This window comes from Apaloderma vittatum, unplaced genomic scaffold (genome assembly GCF_000703405.1).
Source record: "Apaloderma vittatum isolate BGI_N311 unplaced genomic scaffold, ASM70340v1 scaffold1378, whole genome shotgun sequence".
Classification (NCBI taxonomy): domain Eukaryota; kingdom Metazoa; phylum Chordata; class Aves; order Trogoniformes; family Trogonidae; genus Apaloderma; species Apaloderma vittatum.
Window position 1 is genome coordinate 19447 of NW_009732192.1, and position 26591 is coordinate 46037.

The following is a 26591-nucleotide window of genomic DNA, read 5'->3' on the forward strand; positions in this document are numbered from 1 at the left end:
CCTTCCCTTACGGTGCTCACAGGTAGCTGGCGTTAGCGGGGCAGAGCGGCATGTGCGCGTCCGTCATCGCCATCACAGGGGGAGGTAATGATTTGTTTCAACGTTAGATTTTCTAGCCTGCTGGTTTATGCGGTCAATATTACCAAAACACAGGCAGTATCTGTGCGCTGGCTGGACCGCCCTCGGCCGTGGGGTGTGAGAGCACCTTTCAGCTGTCGCTTGCCTTTGTGGGGAGCCGTTTGGTTTGCGTCTGGCAGTGACAGATCTCCTGGTGCCATGTCTCATTTCTCCTTCCCCGTTTAACTCGCATGGGATGATCCGGAGGGAAAAGCTGTAGAGCACGTCCCCAGACCGTGCCTTCCATAGTGCTGTGGAGGAACTGTCCAGTGAGAAGGAGGTGCCAGGGCACACGTGAGCAGCGACGTGTCCCTGGTAAAGGGCTCTGTGGTCAAATGAAATGTCTACTGAGAAATACCCTTACTCCGTGACATGGTCTCCACCACCTGAAACATACATGTGTAGATTGGACACCATTCCTGTAATCTTTGGTGTGTCGGTCAAGCTAAAATTTCAAGGAGAAATCAAACCTTAATTCTCCTATATCTCCGGTGTACACCCACACCGGTGTTTCGTGTCTAACATTTATCCACCAGTAGCATTTCTCTCAAATTTGCATGATTTCTTCCAGGTTGTATGCCTTTTATCTGCTTTTGGATATATATTAAATATCCTAATTCTGTTCTTGAGCCCAGACCTGGCCTTGGAGGGCCCAATTCAGTTGCCTGAACTTAGAAATCCCCGGTTAGACAGAACGTCCGCACAGCCCTGGCAGATGTCCCAGGCACACGCCCGTTTGTGGTGGATTTATTTCATTATCTTAAAAGTACACAGCATCTCCGGCACTGATGCGAGGCTGAGGAATTTAAATACATTTTGTAATTCTGTTATTGCAAGGCACTGAAATAAATCCCCTTCTGAAGCTGGCTAACTTCCCTGGGTCGGCAGATTTTTATTTCTCCAATATTCTGTTGCCTTAAAAACAGTTGCTTCTAAGAGATGTCATTTTAAGAGGATATATATCTGGAATTTCATTAAGCACATTTCACTTATGAAATCTTCAGTGACGTGCTGGGGGGGGAAGAGATTTAGCAAAGGATTTGGTAGTGCTGTGAGTTTTCCCTTATCAAATATTTCTAACTGTCCAGGATGTCTTAAAGCTTCCCAATTGTAGAAGAAAGGATCAGAACACAGAGAACAGCCGGAGATAAAATCAGAGAGGACAGTTTAAAAGTTTCAGGTGGTTTTTTTTTGAACACAGGGTTTTTTAAACTGTTCAGCTTAGTGCAATGAGGTGTTTTAATTGCCGAAAATATAACAGAGGTGAAATAACGTTTTCTTTCCTAAATTTACAAGCACCCAGTGACTCCCTCTTTTCTCTGACCCAGTATCCTCTCATTTCTCACTGCCTTTCTCTTCTCTACTACATGCGCTTTCGCTTTTGTGGTGTAAACAAATTTTCAGTGAGAAGCCTCTTTCTCCTGGCAAGTGTGATGAATTGCACAGCATTTAATTTAGTCTCCGCTCTGTGCTCTGGATTGCTGTGAGCAGCCGGGCATGCCTTTTTGCTGTAAGGCCAGATTTTGATCTAGTTGAAGATACCCCTCCTCATGGCAGGGGGCTGGACTGGACGACCTTCAGACAGTCCCTTCTCACCCATGATTTTTAGGGATTCCATCCAAAGGTGAGCTCAGACGGGCTCTGCTTGCTTTGGGGCAATCCTGCAGCTGAACTTTGGGGTTTGTCTGCAAACCAGAGGGGCTCCTCATCCCTGCCCAGCAGAACCACAGCGCAGGGGAACATGGGACGCTCACAGGCCTCCCCAGGCGGGTAAGGGGTTGCCGTTACGTTTTATGCAGCGGTAAGGATGTGAAAAATCGGATATTGTGGCACCAGCTCAGAAAAATCAGATCTTTAAGCCACACTAGCAGCACTTTTAGGATAAAACATATGCCTCCGTGCCTTTCTCCTATGTGCTCTGTCCAGTCAGGAGCCTGTTTAGGGCCAGACCTTGTGGATTTTCCAGCATCCAATTGTGGTGTTCAAATATAGTCATGGAAAAAAGATCCCCATGCATGCTAATTCTGAGACTAATCTGGGAACAACAGAGATTTCCATTGCAGGGCAGAGTTGGTTTGAGCTGGAGTCAGCAGGCAGACTGGCTGAGCTGTTTTATGCAGGCAACTGGTTAAAAACCTCAATACCAGGATTACGGTGGACATAAAAAATTCAGTCTCGGTACTCTTACATTCTTCCTTTTCCCAAATATCTCTCTTCAGATCCCAAAGGCACATGAACAGCTTTTATGTGCCTTAAAATTCTGAAAAAAAAAAAATAAATTACAAGCTCATTATGAGATCTGAAAAAAAAAATAAATTACAAGCTCATTATGAGGGGTGGGCAGTTAATAAGACTATCCTAAACCAGACTTAGCAGCTTAAGGCCCTTCTTTTTGAAACTGAATTGAAACATCTTTTTCTATACACATCTGATGAAGTACAGAGTCAGACCTGTGCAGCACGTTTTGCTCGCTCAGGAGCTGAACTCCAAAGCAAAACTTTGGAAGCAAAGCTTCCAAAGTTCTGTGTAAAACGGCGCAGTAATTTGCTGCTTTGCAGTTTGAAGAAGGAGAAAGAAATTTGAGACTTTCTGTTGCAACAAATGATTTTCACCCTCTTTTAAGGAAGGTGGTTGGTTTAGAGAATAAGGCTGAGTGATGCAGTTCAGGAAGGTCAGTGTATCGAACCGCTGTTGGCCTTCAAGACAGTGAAGCTTCGCAACTGGTTGTTCTTTCGGCTCGTTTTTCCCCAGCTGTACAGACCTGTTCTGGTTCCCCAGTTGAAGGCAAGGTGGGGCAGAGCCGTGCCGGTGCTCCAGCTCCGCCCCAGCGCCTGTGTCTCCGCCAGCCTTCCCGTCCGGGAGCTCTTCCATCTCAGCGGGGAATCGCAGGGCTGTGTGGCAATGCAGGGGGGAGATTGATAGATTAATCCAGGCTGACCGAATGGCTTTATCACGTAACACGTGAGTTAATGATGTTCTCAGGATCCTGCCTGAACCTGGGCAGCGACAGGCAGGACACAGCTTCAGCCCCACTTCTGCAACTGCCTCAGGAGACACAGGCTATCACTTAGCCTTTAGTTCTGCAGCTGAAGGGAAGCATAGGGCTGATGTATCTGTGCAAAAAAAAAATGTTCTGTTATATAAATGTATGTATATAAAAAAAATTTTTAAGACTGAGGCTTTGTAGGCAGTTCCAGCTGTTTTAAGATCTGTGCTTCCATTTGAAAGATAGCATTACTAATTACACCTGACAATCAAATACTCTACAGAAAGGTATCAGCTACCTTTCCCTGCTGTTCATTCTGTAGGCAAGAAACAAAGGTATGTTAGACAAGAGAGCAAATGAAATGTTCAAAGGATTCTTGTCTAAAACTGGAAAATAAAAGGCTGTGCTATCAGATCAGAATTTTAACATATACTGTTTCCACTGGCTCCTGACATAAAATCTTTTATTGTTGAGTATAACCATTGTTAAAGGTCACTGTTGCAAAGGCTACATCATTTAGAAGAGATGAGATCCCATTTTGGATAAATTCACAATTTTAGTTCCTAACAAGGAGATAGTATCAGGATTTGAATGTACAAGAGTGCTGGGTTACAGATTAAAGGCTTTTGTGTTCTGGAAACCACACTATGCCAGATTTCACGCGTTTCAGTGAGATGTGCAAGTCCCCAAAGTCAAGTAGGTTGATTAAAGTCGTTCTTTATAGCCTTTGAAACACAGATAAAGTACAACTTTCCTACACGGGGTTAATGTAGAATTTTTTTTTCTTGACAAGGCTATATGCCTTTCCAAGGACATAATTTTAATCTCTTTTTAAACCTTTCATATGAATGTTGTAAAAAGCTCCTTTGTGTTGTAGTGCATTTTTGTAAAATACCTAAATTTCTATGCAAAATTTGAACCTCATTTCATAAGATATATTTATCTGGAAATGGTTATCTTGCAGCAGGATAGTGTCTCGTGTCATCATTTCTGTGACATCTTTTCATACTGTCACAAGAATGTAACATCTAATAATGAAAAAAAATTAGTACTCACTGCCAGACATGCAAACTTCTTTTTTTTTAATATCCTTTTACTATTACGAGCTCTTGTCTCTGAACTCTTGGCAAGTACTCTAAGAGTCTTTGAACCAAGGTGAAAGTGAGACCTGCACATTCGTTCCTCACACTAGAGAGTCTGAAATGAGAGAGTTTTATTCTGCTGCTTCTGAAAGGAAGTATTGCTTTCTTCCTCTCTGCTCCTGTTTCGTCTTTGTAGTCAAAGAGTAAATCATGTAATTTAATCCAAAACTAGGCATTCCTTCTCATTTTGAAAAGATAACACCAGTAAAGACAAAGCACAAAGCCAACGTCTGCCGTCAGCTGCAGGACCGCGATGGAGGTTGCCTTCTTCCCCATCACAAGATCAGCTTCAGAAGCGTAAAAGTTTAGGGCTCGCTTTTGGGTTTCAAATTCATCTCACAGAAGCGAAACCAGCACGTTGAGATTGCGCTGAACGTCGCTCCTTGTAGAAACTCCCAATAACCAAGCGGACGGACGATCCGGCTTCACCGCACCACGTGTAGAACTGTGGGAGCCTCTTTGCAGGCAGGTGAGGCTTTTTAACAGCACAAACCACTGAAGCTAAAGGCAGAGCTTCTGAAGCATCCTTTAAAATGCACTCCCCTCCGCTCGGTTGGGCAAGGCTGACTCCCGCCCGACCGCAATGAGCCAGTCCCTGCAGCCACAGCGGTTCAATTCTGAACGAGCACTGTGACAGCTGGACCTTGTAGCAGCGGAGCAAAACTGTGAACTGGCAAGAGCACATTGGGCTTTATAGATAACGTTTTGGGAAGCATTTGCCACATGGCATGTAACTAGTCTGAAGTACGGTACACATCCGTGGAGGGGCTGTGGAGCAGGTCCAAGTCAACGTGAGGTTGAAGCAGAGACTCTGCGGCGCAGGGGATGTTGTGAGTGTGAAGCTTGAAAATCCAACGGCCAAGGGGTTTATGCAGGCGTTGCTGGACGGGTGTAACGCAGAGCAGGGGTGCAGGAAAAAGGGGGAACGTGAGTATTTCAAAGGCAATCACATCAGACTGAGTCATTCTGTAATAGAACATAATTTAGAAGTGAGCGTCTCAAAATCCGATCTGCAAGGTATGGTTGACTTTATGGAGATTTGAGGTGGGGATTCGAACGAGCTTGTGATCTCTGCTGCACAACGGCAGTGCTGGAGAGAGGACCTGGAGGTCACCGTTTGACAGTCACAGAAGCCAGGTCTGACCCGTACAGCGTAGAGGGGGTGGGATAACTTGCAGACCTAGTACAGCCAACCATGCAGCAAACAATATTGGAAATTAAAGGTCAGAGAATTGATAGTAAGGCTTAAGAAAACAGCAATTAGGCTGCTAGGAAGGAAAGCTAAATTACCGGTAGTAGGAGTAGGGGGGGAAAAAAAGAGGATTATTGATCTAAATATCAAGTTGGCAGGTACACAGAGTACAATCTAGAGGTTTTTTACACCTCTGGGCTTATTCAACCCCCACAATAAGAAACACAGGCCTATAAAGATGGAATAAGAAGCAATCAATTAGGATGGCATTTGCTTGTTCCTGCACTGCAGCTGGGCAGGCACATCACAATTAATGATTCATTAGGAGATTTTCTTTTCCCCCCCCTGTTTTACACAGATTGCTGCAACCAGACCACAGTTGTTTATTACTTTGCCTTCTATTCAAGCGTCTTGGTTAAATATCGTGCAGAAAAGGTAAACAGTTGGCTCGGCTGCCGGTGCTGGGTAGGGAGGAGCATGGAGGAGCTGTGGGTTGGTGTCCAGGCTGAGTGCTTGCGCACACAGTTGGCGTGGGCAAACGCAACACTTGTGTGCCGGGTTCCCCGACTGCACGTTGTGTTTGTTTGCTGCCAAAACGGGGTGGCCCAGAGGCAGTGAGGGGACAGCCCCACCACGTGCAGACATGAGCGCATTCGCTCTCCTCTCAGCTTCTTTTGACTGAAGGAACCTCGAGAGAAAATGCAGTGCTTTGCAGCAGTCAGAGCTGTCAGGGGAAAGGGCTCAGAGTCTAATAAGAGGACCAAGATGCTCATCTTCTGCATTTATCCACAGCTATAGGTTGTAAAAACTCTAGGCAGCTGAGCTGTCATAAACCCTTGCCTGTAACAAATATTGCATCATCATTAGTAAATCTTGGAGACAATGCAAAAATCTTGTCTGCAGACATTCAGGTGAACAAGACATTGCTTCCCCAGCTTTTTTAGCAAAACCAGCTAGAAAAAAAAGCAAGAACATTGGGAAAAAAGAAACTCCCTTTAGAAGGAAGCCTGAATAATTGTCTTTGTATTCATCCATCTCAATTCCACACCTCCCTAGGAGTGGCTGCAGTGAGCTAATTGGTTTTACTCTGCTGTGCGTGGCTTCACCACCCAGCCTCCAGATTTATTGCACCAAGTCAAGCCATTGTGTGAATTCATCATTTGTCCCCCCCACATCAATCCCTTTCTCCTCCAGAGTGGTATTTGTCTGCATGTTTATATGCTGTCAGGTACTGAGTGAGACGAAAGACAATCTCTAGGATTGACTAATTTTTGGTATAATCTGATGCAACCTGAAAATCAGAATGAATTATTACCTTTTCAGCAAGACATGACTTCACACAGGCCAGCTGCAGAGAAATGAGAGAAGGACTTTGGCCAGCACAGGCTTTTATGGGAGGGGAAGAAAAAAGACCCTGCGGAATTTAAGGATTTAAGAACATGCCAAGTTCAGAACAAAACCTTATCTGAGAAGGGAAGCTGAGTGTGTAACAATCAGCCATAGAAATCCTTGTGAATGGTCTTTAAAAAGGCACTCTGGAAATTAAGGACTTCAAATGCAACAATTGAAAGCGAAGCTAAATGAAATACCGGGGAGTATGAGTAAATGCTACAAGTATAGGTCAAGTACTGCTTTATCAGTCTTGTGTTTACTCCAGCAGCTTCTCCGTTGCCCGTTGTTTTACCTTGTTTGAATAGATATGCTTGTCTTTATTTGAAAATCAATTGTAATGTTATGAAAGAGAGCTTACAGCACAGGGAATGCTGGAAAGCAGCGTAGTGAAAGATGGCATTGTTCATTATCCTAAATTACTCCAAGGGAGGGAGGGAATGACATTAAAGAAGTGTGGGTAGCTTTGATCTGCCATCCTTCCTTTAGCAGATGTAATTTAATGTCATTACTTAATTTTATTAAAGGTAAAGACAATTGTGGACAATAGCTATTACAACATTTACTTATAATAATGATAGTGGGGGAGTGTTAGAAGGAGGAGAGACAGGCTCCAATTTGGTTTCCCAGTAGCTGCTCATCTGTAGCTGATGAAAATTCTTCTATTTTCGTGGTACATCTGTCCAAGATCTGCTTCTTAATCTGAGTAGCTTTGGATGGCTACTTCGATTCCAGTGGAGGTACTCTGTTCTCATCAGAAAAATATTTGGCTTTATAAGCATAATAGACAATATCCACCCTCATCGCTATGTATGATTGATCATTCCCTAAATATATGTAATAGATATTAGCAACAACTGTAGGAACTCCTGGTTTGATCAGTATATGCCAAGCATTGTGGGGTTTACCCTGGTGAAAAAGCTTTATAGACTGTTGCGATCTTCCTCCAAGCTTTATACTGAGATGCACTTGTGTATTTATAATTTTTAATATACCTCATATTTTTTTAAAATGTCTTGTAGTAAACTTTATTGCTGCAGGCTGAAAACACATGTTGTGATTACTTTTACAACTGTAAAATCTGTAGGCGATTGTGTGGGATTCTTTCCGTGTAGCCCAAACTCATTGGCAGCACCTGGGTTATGATCTGCTAAAGGTCTTCAGCAGCCTGTAGGACCAGACCCCTTAAATGTCTTAACTGCAGCCAGTGGCTTGCTCATGATGAGTTAATTCTGTTTAGTTCTGCAAGGCATGAGCCTGGTTGTAACGGGCGAAAAACTGGTCCTAGGTCAAAGCTTTGAGATGGCTGCACAAAGCACTTAACTCCTTTGAAATGACAACGCGATACCTTGACGTTAGCGGTGCAGCCGCTTCTTGAAAGAGGCTGGGGGCTCGTTAGCTTGTCACTGCTGGCGTGCCATTCAACATTAATTTAGTGTAATGGGCGATAACTAGTGTGGATTTAGTAAGAGAAGATCCTGCTTAACTAATCTCCTTGAGTTCTTTTGAGCAGGTTTCAGACAAGGTTGCTAATAAGAGTGTACATATGACATAATCTAATGGATTTTTCAAGAGGCTTTTGATAAATTTCCATATGATATTCCCTCTGCTTAAGCTGTGTGCCGCAGAGATTCCAAATAGGGCAAGAGAATGGGTAATAAAAATGAGTAAAATCATGGGAAATAAAGAGAAAAGAAGAGCTGTGGCAGGTACTGGAACTATCCCACAGCTTCCCACTGTTCTTCCCCACCACTCAGCATGGCTGGAAAAAGATGCCATCTGCATTCGCTAATGAAAACTTGTTTAGGACAGGTGCATAACAACAAAGAGGGAAAGACGCCATTCAGGGCACCTCTAAAGGACAAATTTAAATTTACGTTAGCATAGGGCAGATTGAATATTTTTGATGTCAGTGATGGAAAAAATATATATATAAGCACATGCAAGTGACAGACTCCGGTGGATGGATATGGGTTGGAAGTGGAAGGGGACTCTTGTGCTAACGAAGGAATGATTTACTATCATTTACAAAACCTGACATTTGGGCACACCAAAGGCCAGATTTTCAGAAGTGCTCGACTCCTGCAGTGTGGGGCCAGGGTTTCAGTTGCAGACTCAGAGCCAGCCGTTCACATCGTTTCCCCAGTGTTTAATTTGCCATATGTCAATCAGAGGGTTGATTTGCAAATGCTGCTAATAGACGATGCTGAGAGATGAGGACAGTTGAAAATTTGGGAGTGTGTCTTACTGGCAGCTTTTGAGCCCCAAACACTGGAAGCATTCACAGACCAGGATCCCTGACCAGCCGTATGATAAATTGAGGACTGGAAAGCAGAAAAGAATGCAGCTAATGCATCAGGATATCACTGAATGGGACATAGTCCATGAAAATCAGTGCTAAATGAGAGAATTAAGCACCAGGAAAGGCTGTGACAAAATCACAAGAAACACTTTAAATAACGAGACAAAATCAAGGGCAAGAAGGAAAGAAAGTGAAGTAAAATCACTGAAGAAGCAGTAAAATGCCATCACTGAAATCTGAGTGAGGCAATATACCTCAGATTAAAGTGACGCAGTCATCCTAAAAAATGCACATCTTAGTCTGCCGTTTTTACCCGCTGTTGACAATTAACTGTCTGATTGCTGTAACTGAACGAGAATATCAAGAACATTTTTTGTTTACTTCCAGCATTTGCTGAAGCTTGGGCAGCAGCTGGGTGTTAGCAGATTTGTTCTTCTTTGGGCTGAGAGGTGTAACTTGGCTTTGAAAGGTTTGGAAAAATATTCAAAGAAAAAAATAGGAAAACCAGAAGTGAGAAAGGGTTACGTTGCTCATGACATATAAATCTGTGGTCCTCTTCAGGGGACTGGTTTCCTGGTCAGCAGGCTGATAGAGGGGAGCGGGGAGGTAGCAGTGAGGACCGACAGAAAGCTCCTACCATGACCGCTCCTGTCTTTTCTTTGCAGTATTCAGGAGAGGTTCCTGAGAACAGAGTGGAGGTTGTGGTGGCCAATCTGACCGTGATGGACCGGGATCAGCCTCACTCCCCGAACTGGAATGCCATCTACCGCATCATCAGCGGAGACCCCTCCGGCCACTTCACCATCCGGACAGACCCCGTCACCAATGAGGGCATGGTAACCGTCGTGAAGGTGAGGGGGAAGCCAAAACAAATCCGTACCTGTCACCCTTTCAGCTAGCTAAGGATCGCCAGAAGCCTCGCAGTTATTTTGTGCCTTGACTCCCCAGGAATACAAGTGCTCAAATCTGTTATCTGCCTCTTAATGCAAAAAACCTAAATACTTTTACTTCAAGCACGTTGTGCCAATGGTTCTGATTTTCCCACCTCAGCCCAGCCCACTCTGAGCTTTCATCAGCTCTCACGTGCTGATGGCTCTTCGCAGCATCCAAGTCTGACCTACGTGTTCTGCTCCTCCTTAGCTTTTTTGGGGCTTGGGCAGTGCTGGCAGGTTTGGGGGCAGATGCTGCACCTTCTCCTTTTTTGAGCCAGAAAACTCCCCATTAGCTGTGAATCAGGGGTGGCATTTCACTGCAGGGGATCAGCCAAATGATCCTCTATGAAAGCAGGGGGTGCAGGAGAGATTTCAGGAGGAGTAAATTTCCTTGGTGAGAAGGAAATGAGAGATTTTCCTCTGAGTTGCTTGGCAGAAAAAAAAGTTGGAGACATTTTCCTTTTCCTAGCATCAAGCAGTGAACATACAGTGTGTGACAGATACTCTGAATAACTCCACAAATGAAAGCCACTCCCCAGGTCAGATCAGCAAAGGATCGTATCCAAAGACTCTGAGAAATAAGACTGTAAATCTCCACCGTCCCTTCTTTCCTCCATCCTTTGCCTTCAGCATTAGGAGAGCTGGAATCCTCAAAGTATCTGCAGCAAGTATCAAATCCTGTTTCCCTCCTTGGTTCCAAAGAACACGGCTTTATCTTAATTTCAGCATTCGCTTCCCTTTCATTTACTGAGGCCAGCAGCCCAGGCAGTGAATGCTTCTGCAGTCGTTACACATAGTCAGAACATAACTGGATCCGTTGAGCATTCGTTGAGACTCTTCCCAGATAAGATGCCTGTGGATGCTCCCCCGCCTACCAAAAAAATGCAGGCGTCACAGATAGGCTGCTGTGATCTGTAGGGGCTCGCACGACGCACGCTGTGCACCACACCTGAAAGCGATAACGCGTGCTGTGAAGGACGAAAACCTGCATCTTCTGATAAGCGTGGCCTTCTCGTAACAAAAAGTTTTAATTAACAACTTAGGAGGAAACAGTTTCAAGAGCAACGTAATTTAAGAATAGCTCTGTGTTGGAAAAAAGAGCCCCGCTCCCTGGTAGCTAATAATTTGCAGTCATTCTTAATACATACAGTTTGGGTATTAGGAAAAATGACATCAGTGAAATGCCAATGAGGTTACACTGGTAGGAACGTGTGAGCTTGTGAGCCTGTCCTGTTCTCTGAGCCTTAGGCTGTATGTGTGTGTGACTGCAGATGCCACTTTGCTGAAACTTTAAGGGAGACATCATCTTACCTGCTAGATGGTATTTCAGCAGGGCCTTTTTATTTATCACTCTTTATTGCTCTGTAATGACGGTTGACAGCCTTATCTGGTGCAACGCTACGAAACTTCTTCAAGCTTAGCAGTAGTTCCAGACACGTGTATATGGATGCATATATGCATATGTATGTATTTTCTGCTTAGAGAACATTCAACAAAGTAAAATGCAGCAATTTAACTTCCATTGACATCAGCAGCCAGTCTGAAATGGAAATGCCAATGTTTTCACCGCAAGTAGGAGAGGACACCTTATTCTTAAGTGTCAGGGCTGTAGTTTTAAAGGCACATCAAAGTGGGCAACCGGGGGTTTGCGTGATCATCGCTCCTCCACAAGGACTTCTGCACGATGAACCACCATCCCTTACTCAGAACTTGCTGGAAAAACCTTTGCAGATTTGTCAAGACGCCATTGATGCTGGTGTTGACTTTCCACTGCTGTGTAACCCACAGTGATCACAATGCAAAGAACCACATGGAAATTCTATCTTGGCAAGCTGAGCTCAAAGCTTGAAATTGCATTGAACATCTTCACTACACAAAGTCACCTGGTCCTCCTGGGCGCTCAGAGTTTCTTACCCTTCTCAAACCAGGAGGCTTTTTGGTGTGTTTTCAGCAAGGAGAATGAGTGAAATTGCTTGTGATTAAATTTTCATGGTGAAGAAGGGAAGACTCTTAGTATTCCACCTTCTTCTTTGAAATATTTTGTTCTCTGTTAATAAGTGAATATGCTTAAAGGTTTGGAGAATGCATGCATGTCAGACTGGGTGGCAGCTCAGAGCTTGTCCTTCATGGTGTGGGAGCAGTCTCCTGCTGGTTTCATCCCTGATAGAGATTGAAAACACAGGTGAAGAATTAAGTCAAGTAATGAACCTTTTATTTACAGACCCTACATGGCTGGATTTTCATGTGGCTCTTTTAAGCTGATTATACGTAACTCCCCACTGCTGCAGGCAAAGGGGTTTCATCTGCGCTAGGGCAGTCACATCAGTGGCACAGGGAAGGGTGTTCTGTGAAGAACCGCAGCCCTCCACAAGCAGTTTAGGGGCCAGAGATGTTTCCAAAGGAGGAAGCCTTTTGGAGTTCAGATGACGCTCATGCGGGCCATTTTCCAGTCGCTGTCGGCAAAACCCCATCTGCAGCTCCAGCCCAGTCACCAAAAGTGCAGCATTTCTTTTCTTTTGTTCATGCCTTTCCAAACTAAAGAAAGCCTTGATCGAGAAGAAACTTCCCACTCAGATGAGACACCGCAGAGTCTGGAGACAGTCTCCAAGAGCAGCAGTCCCTGTGGGACCTGGCTAAGTAAAATGTTATTATAAACTCTGCATGGATCAGAGCTGTGAACTTATAATGGAGATGCTTCCAAAGCTTCTATTATTGTTTGCCTCAAGAATAACATAAGAAAATATGTTTTCTTCATTTAAAAGTACCTTGAGAAAATGGGGGCACATGGCAAGCCCTCGGCTGCGTCCAGGTGGGAGAGGGTAGGGAAGGAGGATGTGCAGCATCTCCAAGGGGATGTTTCAGAGCTCTTTGCACCAGATCAGGCACTGAACTTCCAACAGGGAGTATCTGCAAAGATGCTCCTTTTTAATTTCATGTCATGTACTTTTTGGACATTAGAAAGTCCAGCACCACCTTGTCCCAGATGTAGCAACTCCACGTGCTTTTGCTCTCACTGTTGGCCTGATCAATAGGTAGCACTTCAGTGAGACGCGTGGAGGTGGAAGGGATCAGTGCAGTGCGAAGGACGCGGTGTGCTCTGTGCACCTGCCCGCAGAGGGAGGCTGTTTCAGGGAGCAGAAGTCCTGTCAGAAACTGCTTATTATGGTGTGAAAGAAGTTCTACTTAGGGCAGGACTACATGTGGCTGCAAGGGACTCCTGTCCCACCAGGGACAATAGCACAACCACTGCCTTGAAGGCATGGACTCTTGATTTTACATTTTTTTTTTTGTTTTTTCTAACAAAATGTGTGAAATGGGACTCAGATGGGCACAGAAGAGAAGGAGGCAGCTGGTCTCTCTCTTGCAAACCGAAGCGTGGTGAGCAGTGTCACCGTAAGCCAGCATGTGGTGCTGATGCCTCCAGGACCATCCATGGGGTGGGTGTTACTGGGTGACCCTGGTCGCACCCTGCTGCTCTTCTGGTTTTCTTGCTCCCAGAAGAGAGGGCAAGAAGCAGAGTGAGCAGCTCTATGTTTTTTAGAGGGAGGAAACCCCCTCACTTGCATCAGGCCACATCCTAGCAGAGAGGTGTTTGCTCAGTGTGTCCTTGAGCATCGGCAGGCAGGGAGAGTCCAGTTTTTTTCCCCATCAGTTCCCACTAGAGCTGCTCAGATTGCGCCCCCCAGCTCTGTCTGAGCTCCCGCAGGGAGGGAGGTGCAAACTGGCTGTGGGTAAGGTGAGCAAATAGGACACACACTAAAAAAAGGAAAAAAAACACAAAGGAAAAAAAATATAAAAAAGAAAACTGGAGGAATGTAAATTAGAGGGGTGTGAAAAGAAATTGAGGAAGTGCATTAGTCAAATTGTTTCAAGGCCTTGAACAGTGTTTAAATGGGAACTTTCACCATGCATCTCTTTTGAATGCGGTACAAGTCCGTGAGTCAGTGCTGGTGGGTGTACTGGGAATCTTTATGCCTCCTTTTATTTATTAAATGTTGGCCCTGCCTGTCAGGAAACCGTTTAGCAATAAGAACATTTGCACTTCAATCGAATAGAGATTCCACTGTTTTACCTTTTGCCCCTGAAATTTGTTTCTCTCGTGTAGCCTCCTATGATTTGATTTCTCTCCTGACAATACTGGGTTTTAAACAGAACATGCAAGCCAGATCTTGCTGATGTAAATCAGTACAGCTCCACCGAAGTCAGTGTAACCGTGGCATTTTACACCGTGCCATTACGCTTTGCAGACTCAGTGCTGGAGAAGGTGTTAGGGAGAATGGTTATGCTTCTAAATTTACAAATTATGGCAAAGCATTTTTTAACAAGCAGAGGTGTGATCCTGCATAACTCAAGCCTCCCTGGCAGATGATTAGTGACTTCCCTCATAATAATTAGTGTGATGGTTTAGAAATTGCTGTTATACTGCAGTTCAGTCAATTGCGCCAGCAAAGGCTTTTCACTCCTTCTTGACTCCTGAGACGCATCGTCCTTATGTGCCTATTGAAAAGAGGTCTGTGGCCACCCAACAGCAGAACGTATCCGTAGGAGCATGTGGGCAACCTCAGGAGATCATGAGGTGAATTGTAAGAAGACGAGAGGTCCCCCTGGAAGGAGCGCCTGATTAACCGGACCAGGCGTTCTTTCTTGCAGCTACACCTTTGCTTATAAACTCACTTAAGAGGAGAAATGAAGAGCACTTCAGGCTCCTGAGTCCTCATAGGCTGTCCCAGTCACTTAGTCAGCAGCTTTAAATGCTAATAGCGCTGTGAAGTACCTGCCCAGTCCCTCTTAACAGGCTCTGCCTGTTGTATTTTGAGCAACCTTTGGTGGATTTGTTAATTCAATGCTCAGCTAACACAAGCAGGTTCTTTTTTGGATTGAGGCACAAGGCAAATCTGCCCTGCTGTTTGCAGTTTTTAGGTTTGTGTGGTTTTTTAACTATTTGACCCTCCAAATACTGGAAGGCCGAATCTTTCATTGGACTGAAGCTGGTGTGGCTTTACACCTTCAAAAGAACTGAGTTCAAGAGGAAACAAGATGAGGCAATGACTTTGATATCATCTACCTTCTAAATCTTGTGGCTTTCAGCCAGAAGGTAGATTTTATTCTCTGCCTGGCTCTACACTTGCTTGTTTGTTTGTTTTAGGCAGTCGATTACGAGATGAATAGAGCTTTCATGCTGACAGTGATGGTATCAAACCAAGCTCCCCTGGCCAGTGGCATCCAGATGTCCTTCCAGTCGACAGCTGGCGTCACCATTTCAGTCACAGATGTCAACGAGGCGCCGTATTTCCCAACGAACCACAAGTTAATCAGGCTGGAGGAAGGGGTGCCTACGGGGACAGTCCTGACAACATTTTCGGCGGTGGATCCTGATCGCTTCATGCAGCAAGCCGTAAGGTGGGAGACCAGGCAGCCAAGTGAGCTCCTGCACAGGTGGGGCATTTCAGCTGCAGAAGTTTGGGGAGCAAAGCAGCCGAAAGCTAATTTACAAACTAACTGATGCGATATGAGTAAAATGCTTGGCAGAGCCTTGCACCCTCAACCAAGTGCCCATAGAGTATCCTGCAAGCCTGTAAGTTGCCGATCTGCCCCGCTTCAAGTAAACCAGACTCTGAGCAGCTGGGTCTGGGAGGGCAGAGTTGGATCCCGTGTTACTGGCGTGCAGAGGGACAGGTCACAGCTCCAAACACCAGCAGTCGATAGCGAGGTGTCCCTGCGTTAGTACAAAGACAAAGGTCAGGGCTGCATTGTACCAAGTGTTTTGTCTCTGCCTTGTCAAGGATGCTTTGACCTGTGTTGTTTGTGCGCTTTATAAACACAGAGTTTTAGAAAAAGGCAACTTTGTTATTTCTGTCTTACAGGGGGAAAGCTAAGACGCAGAAAGGACTAGAGCTAGACTTCTGAAGGGGATGACTGGGATTTTTAATCATGTCTTGTGTTGCTTCCAGAGGATTGAGGTTCAGCCTTGCTTAAAAAGCACGATGTGAGAGGAGCGTCAGTCCGTTCAGAGCATGGCTCGCTTGGTCACAAACAGCTGCTGAACGGGCGTTTAAAATGTCACATAGTTCAATATTGCCCAAGCAGTCAAACACCCGTTCATGTGCCATTGGCACTTGGTCTTTATCTGACTAATGCCAGTCCATAAGAAGCACCCAGCAGCCCTTGCCTGCTCTGCAGTCAACAAGATTTGTGCTGACCTTCCCTTTGCCTTCAGACCAACTGCCAAGCCTAACCTCCTCGGTAGCTGCTTTCCTTATGAGTGGGATTCAGCTGACACAATTTTAGCCTTCTGGAAGTCAGATGTTTGATCTAGGCAGTTTAATATCAGGTTTAGCCCATGCTGCAATCAGGAAGGTGTCAATCCTTGCGTTTTGTCCCACCTAGGCAGACTAGGGGCTGAATCCTCAGTCCAGGACCCCAACTCACCCACTTGCCCACCAGGAAATGCATTGGCAGAAAAGCGTAAGTGAAAATGAGAGTCCTTGTGACACTTTTTTACAAGTATTTCAGCCTCCGTCTGTGCAGACAGGAAATGTTTCCTGCTCTTGGATACTTGTACATCCATACAAGTTTGTTTCTTTTTTACTCCCAGTTGGCAAGGACTGCAGTATTTTTAGCAAAACCTGAGTGTACGATGTGACCACAGCTGAGGCCACTTAAACTTACATCAGTTGTGACATTTCACGTCGGGAAGAGTTTGAAATATTTCACCTGGCACAGAGCTGTCTGGTCTAGAAAATGATAGTTTATTCACTGCCTCATCTTGTTGTCTTTAGACAGGTATTGTAACTTGAAGAGAGAGACCATCCTAACTAACAAGCCAGTTTTTCTTATATTCTTTTTGAAATATTGGCCTTTGAAGGGTCTTTATTTCCCTGATGTCTGTACGGAGGCTGGTTTTCAGAGGAGAGAACAGCTCCTTTCTGATGGAATACTCACTCTTACCCGGAGGTGGATGATCTGTAATCCAAACGAGCATTTGCTGTTTCTGGGGGAAGGACTGGCTCTGCTGAGCCGTCCCTGCCATCGCCCAGTGCATGTGCAGGCTCTTGTAGGACTTTATAAGAATGTGAACAGCCAATTACTTGAGTTGTTTTTCTCCGGGGGCTTCCAGGACACACATTTTGTGTATCCACCTTGTTTGCAAGCCCAAGTACAATCTTTCTTACCCCCTTTTCATGAGGGCAGCCCAATGCCAAGGCTTTGCAGGAAGCAGTGGTGTGTTGTTCGAGTCCTGTCTTTGTGAGCTATGCAAAGGATATTCTGTTTTTTACTTCACTGTTGGCATTAGTGAGTTAGGAAAAAAGGTGACTGAAAAGCTTAGCCTACAGATCCACGATAAGCACTTGGCAGAGAGCTTATCCAGCTGCTAGAGCCTTGCATGCAGTTTTCAGCCTCTCCCTAAACAGTCGTTGGTAAAATAGAGATTTTACAAATACAAGATGAGGAAGTATGAGCAACTCCAGTAAGGAACAGCTTGGCATGACCAATGTCACACCTCAAGTTATCCTCATTAGCCACAGACACATTCACAAAGCCAGCTTTGAAACTGGATCCCTGGTCATTTAGCAGAGAAAGGGCAGGAGACTCACAGCAGTGATATTAAAAAGAAATGAAAGCATCCCAAAGAGTCTAGCTCCATGAAATGTAATTCTTTCCTTTGGCAGGGGCTTGTGCAGCTGTGTGTTGGTTTCCTGCTCACATGGATTGACACAGCTCAAGTTTCACTTTGAGTTTCAGCTTCAAACAGCCCATTTCTGGAAAGGGATATTCACCAAAAGCCAGAAGTTCTCTCGCCTGCATATCTAACTACAAAAAAAAATATAAAACTATCAGCGGTTCCGAGTTACCCATGAAATAAGCTTAGTTTTTGTTTGTTTAGTTCAGTAATTTATAGTATGGCCATTTATTAGTTTTAAACTGGCCACTCCAGTTCAGTTAATAAGTCCATCTCAACTCAGACTGTACAAGACTGAGAGGCAGAAATCAAAAGCAGCAAATAGAATCAGGAAAACAAGCAACTGAGAAAGATAAACAGAGCACATTGATCTGGAGAACATAGAAGACGTTTACCCAGAACAAACCACGTTCATAGCTGGCTGCGTAGGACATGAACAGACGTGGGCTCTGAGTTGACTGAGCAGTTGGGAGTCTGCCGTTGGGTCCTTCCAGCGCAGGGCACGCTGGGGACTACCAAGGGGACTTCCCTGTCACTGCTCTCTCAGAACCTCCCACATGCATGTGATCATCTGATCTGCTGTTTCAGGATCATAGAAAAATCTTTCAAGAGAGCAGACCTGAAACTGCTTCACCCTTGGGTCCACACCTTACTATAGCTGTAGGTTCCTATTGTAGTGTTTACTAGTGATGGGCAGAAAACAGGAATATCCGTGGCTTTAGAGCAAGAGCTGTTTTTAGGAAGGGCAATGTTAAGGAGAGGGCGGGAATCCATCCTCTAATTCAGGCATACGAATGCCGTGGTCATTGCAGAGACCTCGGGCTGTGTCCGCTCCCAGGAGCAGGAAGCTGGCATGTAAGTGATACTTGGTGCAAAGGAAGACCTCTGAAAGTAAAGAAATGGAAAAATTGAATAATTGTAGAGGTCAAAAACCAGATGCTCAATTAGCGTTTTGTTTGTCCTCAAAACCAGTTATCCAGAGGTCCTTTGAATCATAGGTCAGGAGTCCAGAAAAACCTTATTTCAAGCAATATTAAGGATATGCCAGTGAGAAGACTGCCATGTATTTATTTCCTTTCTCTGTAGATACTCTAAGCTGTCAGATCCTGCAAACTGGCTGAACATTAATGCCACAAATGGTCAGATCACTACTGCTGCTGTCCTTGATCGAGAGTCAGACTACATTAAGAATAATGTCTACGAGGCCACATTCTTGGCGGCTGACAACGGTGAGCCCAGGCTTCACATTGTTCATGCTTCAATAAGACTCTAATGTGATGCATTAAGAGAAATGATGCCCTGACAGAGTTGTCAGTATAAGTTATCTTTTTCCCAGGTTTTTATGGTCAAAAATGTGAAAGTGGGACGGGAAATTGCTGGAGTAAATTAAATGTGCACAGTGTACGGAGGGTGTTATTAAGGGAAAGGGAGGGCAAATGGAAAATCGATTTGGGGAGTTCAATGTAGCGGTGTAGCCTGAACTTAAAAAAATATCCAAGGCATGTGCTCTCCAGGGGCTGACGAGCACCCTGGTCCCGTCCCAAAGGCAGTGGTCGGAGCATTCAGGAAGCCTCCCATCGGGAAACCAGAAATAAATTTAAGGAATGGCAGGAGGGTATTAAAAATAAAGCAACCCATTGAACTGCTGTGGCTTTCATGGGAGGTGTCTGCCTTGCCATCAGAGCCGCTCTCTCTCTGTCTGCCACCATTCCTGGAATGTCCAGCCATCATCAGAGCGCCTCGATGCTGGTGGACTTTATTATCAAAGTGACTGAGGCCGGTACAGATCTTCTCGCGGGGAGGTCCTGTTAGGGCTCTCTGCTCATTAAAGATCACACGGTGCTTTTGCTCAGATTAGCACTGTGAGCCTCAGCACCAGTCTTACTCAAAGGCAAGTGATCCATTGCTGCTGCCCTGGATTTCTCTTCCTAATTCTGATCCGGAGGAGTTGATGACTTCTTTGCTAATGATACCTAAAGGTGGCCATGGAGTTATTTCATTCGTCAGTCCCTCCAGCTGGAAAAGGCTCTGTGGAGGACTCAGTAGCTTCCCTGGGCAAGCAGAGGGTCTTCCTCCCCCTCTCCCACCCTCACCTTCCCCTTGCAAGGTGCTGAACTCTCACATCAAACCGAAGCCATGCTTCAGCAACAAAATTAAGTCTAGATTTGGTTGTGAGCACCAAAGTATATTGCTCATACTCTGTAGGTGCTTTCAGGACAGTATTTGTGTTAGTTCTTGCCATCCCTGGGGCTGAAGGGTGCCGTTGTCCATTTTGAGGAGATATAATGGTGCTTGGAGGGCTGATGAAGACTTTTCCCTTTGGGGTTTCAGGATTCACTTCAGTTGTTGCCTCCTGGCTCACAGGGACAAGGCAAACTTATTGGAGGGTCTCAGTGCAGTGTAGCAGTACTAAGAAGCATATTTTGCCCTTTCTTCATGACACGAGTGGTAGGACTTTTATGGTCCCACAGCCCCGTTCTAAGCTTTCCCTCTGTGAAAGCACTCAGAGCACTGAAATTCAAGATGGTCTCAAGGGGATCTAGCAGCGTTCATCTGCAGGACAAAACAGGTCAAATGAGTTGGCCAAGGCTATTCAAAAAAAGCAGTGGTAGAGCTTGAACCCATCAAACTAATCCTCACCATCTGACCTTGCAAATGCCAGGCACTTAGAGCAACGTGATTTGGCGTTAACCCCTTTCCCTGGCTTCAGCGCTGATGCTGCAGCACATCAGTGCCTCCACATCCATCATTCAGCAGCTCAGAAAGTGAGGACCTAGATAAATCTCTTTATTCTGAAAAATTAATCTATCACGGGTCTATTGCAGCCATTAAAATGCACATAAAGCAACACCTTATTTAAAATTCTGTCTAGAGTGCTTAGGATAACAGCTGAAGTTTCATCTAGGCTAATAGACTCTTTCCGAATCTATCCCAAGTTCCAGGTTCTCCAGCATCATGTTCTCATCAAAGAAAGGCTTTGGGTCAGGGGTTTTGGGGGGGATTTTTCCTTCTTTCGTGAAGAAGCAACAGCATCTTGTTTCCTTGAAGTTCTTTAGGAAAAAGTGTGTGATAAAGAAGAAGTTCAGCCAAATACCCCTTAGACATGCTGTTTCTCGCCCTGGGCTACAGCACAGAGCTACTCACTTTAAGAAAAGTCTTGGCTGCAATGTGAGGGAAGGAAAAGGGGAATCCTAACCAGCAGCGTATTTTTAGCCTGGTTTCTCAGGAGAGAGGGGCTCTTGGATCACGCTGTGTCTACACATGTGGAGCCTGGCGGTGTTTGAACCCTTCAACCCATTTCAGCCAATTTCACAAGGAAGCTGAAACCTCAGATATATCATGTTCCAACGGGTTTCATAAAACAGGGAGCTGAGCTGGGGACAGAGACACTGTAACTGAAGGGAGCAGGGTCCTGCCCCCTCCTCAACAGAGGAACAGCATGAGAACTCACCTTTGGGGCCCAGTCCTGTAGGAAACTAGGCTGCCCTAGTGACCCTGCATACAGGTTCCTGCTTTTCTGTAGGCACACAATGACAAGAAGATGCCACAGGCATGGTTCACTTCATTTCTGCCATGATTTGTCGGCACAGTGGCCCAAGCTATTTAGAAATTTTTGCACAAGCAGAGTGGCAGTGACTTCTGCTTGTGGCTGAACGTGAAAGCCAGTTGGCTTGTCCCTTGCTCCAGGAGCAGTGACACTGGCCCTGAGAAAAAGGAGGAACACAACAGTTAAATGTATATGTAGCAGCTGCATCTCTCCCTCTTTTGAAATACTGTCATTAGTCTTTTAATTTCAGGGAGTTGGTGCTATGGTAGTCCTCATCTCTTGAGCATGAAGTCCTAAGTTCTTTTGTTAATACATCACTACCTGCTCTATCCACGTCCTTGCTCTTCTTCACATAAAACAGCTGAAATAATTTCAAGTGTTCCGTGGTTTGTAGTACTTGGACGTTTAAAAAACTGTTTACTTTTCATTTCTCCCAACACTGCCCTAGAACTGCACTCAGGAGCACAAAGAACCAGAAATACCGGGAGCCAGAGCCCAACAATACCCAACAGCCCTACAAAATTGCATTTGTATGTGCAGCAATTGCAGGTTATTTCTGCCACGTGCCAGTTAGTCTCTCTCAGAACTGCTAGTTTACATTCAGTCTGTCCCGAAGGTTAGAGCGTGGGCCTTGCCTTCATCCCAGAAGATGCTCTAGATAACGTGAAAACAGGGAAATCACTTTGCTTGGTCCCAAAAGTCAGTTTTTGTGTTCAGCCCTAGTATCCTGGTGGGCTATCTCTCCCTCCGGAAACTTTCAAGGCTGATCAAAGACATTGTTTTAGAGGGAGACCTACCCCCTGCTTACTAGATGAAAGGATGAGATCGATGATTGAAGAGCTTATGTAGGAACCATGAAAGAAGGATTTTCAGGGCTTCTTCAGAGTTTTCAAGGCTCCCTTGGAAAATGGAGCAGAAATGAGAAAGGAATGTGGGAAGGAAAGTCCGTGGAAGCCAAAGCAACATTTGAAAGCCTGATGGGAAAGTGGATCGTGTAGCTTTATATCCAACACTGGGAGGAAGAGCCAGGACTGAAAATACAAACTTAGAATTGTTGAAGCAACGCTGCCTGAGAAGGGAGGCATTAGGCAGGCCAACACGGAGCTGCCAGATGCGTGTGTGGGGAAAGAGATTAAAAATACTGTGCCATTTCTGGGCAGGTATTACTTGATGTAAGTGGTCATTAGTCAGACAGATGGGACTCTTCATCAGTGAGGGGCTGGAGGACCAAGACTGCTGTGCTGCAGCATCCCTGCTGTTGGGACAAATGCAGAGAGGATGGAGAACTGTGTCTTGGGACTTTCTGCTGCCATGAGTTAGCAGCATCACCCACTGTGTTGGGTGACACTTAGCTCATACCATAAGCTTTGAGCAAGGTCCTTTCACCCCTAAAGCTAGGACTGACTGGGATAGGCTGGAGAGTTGGGCTTTCTTTGAAGTGATGTAACAATCTGCAAATCTAAAAACTGGTTATCAAGTGCTACAGTAAATGCTGACCAAAGGATTATACTATTTACTTCTTTTTTTTTTTCCACTCCAAGCTGTCTTATGCCTCCTGTTAGCTATCCTTCTGATGACTTTTCCTCTTCAGAACAACCATTACCAAAATTTGCGCTAGCAGCTGGGCATCACTTCCCTGGCTTTTTAGAATTTAACCAAGGACATTGCTGTAGGCCACCAATCTGCAGAACTCAACCTCCACATTCTGCAGGAGCAAAAACCAGCAACATTAGGAGGTTTGGGGAAGTTTTAATAATGCCTCCTAAAGCCAGGGACCATGAAAGTGCGGTATGTCCCTAATAAGATCCAAGGAGGGAGGGTGAAATTGAAATTAGAAGGCAGAGAGGGGGCTGCTCCACAGTGCTGTCATTCCCACTGCTTCCTGAGTGATGGTCATCGGTCCATGCTGGGCTCTGCCTCTCCCTTTCAGGTATACCCCCCGCGAGCGGCACCGGCACTCTGCAGATCTACCTAATCGATATCAACGATAACGCTCCTGAGCTCCTGCCAAAGGAGGCACAGATCTGTGAAAAGCCAAACCTGAATGTCATCAACATAACAGCCGCGGATGCTGACATCGATCCGAACGTTGGGCCCTTTGTCTTCGAGCTGCCAAGTGTGCCATCTGCAGTGAGGAAGAACTGGACCATAACACGGCTGAATGGTAAATGGGGCAGGCAATCCTGAGGACATTTGGACTCTGATTCACTAATGAGGCCACGTGCGGTTTCAAACTTCCAAACTTTCCTACTTTTTTATCTGATTTTTTTATTTTTTAAAGCACATTATGGCTGGCATTATAGACACGATAGTTAATCAGAAATGATTTGTATCAGACCTGCAGCATAACTCTCAGAGCCTTGGCACTTGGCTTTTTTTAATGCAGTTCATAATTATGAACCGTTATCAGTAGTGAACAGAGTATAAATCATCCATAATGGCCAAGGGGAAAAAAGCTATTATCAGTCTTCCTTATGTTCCAGTGTAATTGTCATAAGCCACAATCAGGATCAATGTTCATTTCTCTGACCATAATTGCATAAAGGCAGCCTTTTAATTTACCATGGAACCAGGAGGGCTAGGTAAGTGTGAAGATTACCAGTATGTGAAGGATTTTTTATTGCGTGCAACCACAAATGGCCCTAATTGCTCCTCTTATTGGTAGTTTCAGCAGAGGATGGAAAAAGACCATGGAGCCGTGGGCTGGTTTTAGCTTCAAAGCTTGTCCCTCCCGTTGAGATCTGTCACCATCTGCCAGGGGCAACAACTTGTGCCCTCGCAGCTCGGGACTTGGTCCCACAGCGCTTGTATCGCAGTGGGAGGGAACACGAGAAGGGTTCCCTGGCTGAGCGTGTCATCAGCAGGTAATGGGCTTCCCAAAGATCCCAAGGTGGGAAGGTGGGCGAGCAGAGAGCCTGCACAGTGGCCAGGGCCAGCCCAGACCCCAGGAGCATCATCCGTGCTTTAGTATTTGCATTTTCTGCCCTTTTAAACCCCTGCAACTGGATTTGCAAAGGGCGCCAAGGTAGGTTAGTGCAGCAGTGAGAGCACTCGGTATTTTGTGAAGCACAGGCTGATCGCTGATTGAACTGTGAGGGCAGAAGCCTGAAGCTGTCCTGCTCAGGTCGATAGCCTCCTCTTCAGGACTCAGAAGACTGCTCTGGCAGAGGAGCAAGGCTCTGCCACAGTGTCTGTCATCAGTCTGTCCCTCTGTGTCTCTCCAGGTGACTATGCCCAGCTTAGTTTACGGATCATGTACCTGGAAGCGGGTGTGTACGATGTCCCGATTATTGTGACGGACTCAGGAAACCCTCCCTTGTACAACACCTCTGTCATCAAAGTGAAGGTGTGCCCGTGCGACGAGAACGGCGACTGCACCACCATCGGGGCGGTGGCCGCGGCGGGGCTGGGCACAGGCGCCATCATCGCTATCTTGATCTGCATCATCATCTTACTAAGTGAGTACGGGGGTGGGGCTGACGCTGCTGGGAGGCGTTTCCCATCCCGTTCCCTGCTGCCCCATTCCTCTAGGGGGGATATTTCAAGAGTTGTGAGCTTTGGGCTGCGGGGGGGTGGTTCACACATCAGCAGTCGAGGCTCCTTCACTGCCGTGTCAACAAGAAGAGCTGGAGCACTCTCTGAGCTCATCAGACTGTTCTTTCTAAGACTTTCCGGTACCTTTACAAACATCATTATACCTGACAACGTCTTGTGGGTGGTGATTATGATAGGATTCTCCGCGTTTTGCAGGAAAAAATTGCAGGACTTATCCAAAATCCTGGCTCTCGGGTCCCTGGCTGGCTGTGCATATACTGGTTCCCAGTACCAGGTGCACTGGTTATGAGAGTCTGGCTAGTCCCTGGCAGAGCCAGTGCAAAGCTGTGGTTTTCTGGTTATTCAGAGGAAAAGAAGAATGGTGTTTATTCCCATTGCTGGGAATAATGTCAGCAGGTTGGAGAATCGTGGTGGATTGTGAGTGTTTTCAGAGGAAGGATCCACGGTTTGTCTGGAGCGCTGGAACTGTGTCGCAGGGAAGGACTGGCCATCCCTTTGCTCGAGGCAAAGCCCATGCCTTCTGCCCAGCAACGTTGGTAATCCCAGGCTTTCATGAGCATTATCAATAACCATGTGTGCACACACTTAAAAATAAAAATGATATCATTATAACTTCAAGCAGGAGTTGGCACAGTAGGAATAGATAAAAACGAGCACTGAAATGAACAATGAGGTAAATATTCATCAATAAACACAGGATGAAACCATGGGACTCCCATTAAAGCTAATGGGAGTTATGGTGCTAAATCACACTTAATATTTACCCCCAATGTGTTTAAACAGAGAGCAGACAGAGCGACGTATGCTGCAAATGTCACCTAATGTGGATATGATATGGTTCATTAAGAGATCGGGTCATCACTGGGCAAACATCTACGCTCCTGGGCCAGCGATGGGAATATATTGTTGTAGAATTGATTTCCCATATTGGTCTGGAGGGCGAGTAAGAAACCCGGATGTTTGTGGCTGTGTGCTCCCTGCTGCTCATCCAGCCCACCGGAGCCGGTGGAAGCATCCCCGTGCCGAGCTGCTATGCCCAGTTCCTACCCTTCATTGGATCTGGGCTCCCAGCAGCAAAATGGTTTTAGGCTGCTGTGTTGGGTGTGAATGCGCCGCCGCGGTCATACGTCCAGAAGAAGACGTGGTGTTGGTCAGTCCCACCATGCTGGGTGTGCTGGGACGTGCTGCAGCCTGCGGGCTGAAAGTTTGCCCTGGAAGCCCCAGAGGTGATTAAACACGCGGCTTCTTTTTTGCTGCTCTTGTATAAATCCAGATCCAAAGCATGATTTAAACAGTTGAAAATCCTGTTGGCTGAAATTAACTTCAGCTGAAGGACATTTGATTTAAGAGATTCTTCTTTTCATTTTCAGATACATTATCCCATTTTAAATTATGGGGTTTATTACAAAAGCTTATTTTTACATTCATTGTAATTCTAATTGACTTTTTTTTATCTTCAAGAGCTGCAAAGCACTGTATCACTGATGAAAAATGTAATTTGTGATGAGCAGTTTTCCAGTTACATCCTTCCAGTGTTTTGCCTCCTTTCGCTCTGTTTCATATTGTGACCTCTGAACAGTAGACTGGAAAAGGCAGATGCGTGATTTTTAGTGCTATTTGTCCATTTTAGAGTCAGCAGGTCAGAGTTTGATGGCTTTAAAAGGAAGAAACAGCAAGAGGACAGATCTGAGGTGGCTCAGGTGAAGGAAGTATCTGCCTTTACCTTTGCTCAAAGGGTTTTTCTTCTT

General features: G+C 45.5%; 1 protein-coding gene across 1 annotated transcript in view; it reads left to right on the plus strand.

Annotated features, from left to right (window-relative positions):
* LOC104278441 (cadherin-4) overlaps positions 1-26591 on the plus strand; it is a gene marked incomplete at its 5' end in the record, with an annotated part of 42516 nt that overhangs the window by 9346 nt on the left and 6579 nt on the right. Inside the window, 5 exons of the mRNA XM_009875419.1 lie at positions 9794-9979; positions 15207-15460; positions 18828-18970; positions 23219-23452; positions 24513-24746. Of these exons, the coding sequence (XP_009873721.1) occupies positions 9794-9979; positions 15207-15460; positions 18828-18970; positions 23219-23452; positions 24513-24746 (1051 nt within the window). The remainder of the gene's footprint in view (positions 1-9793; positions 9980-15206; positions 15461-18827; positions 18971-23218; positions 23453-24512; positions 24747-26591) is intronic.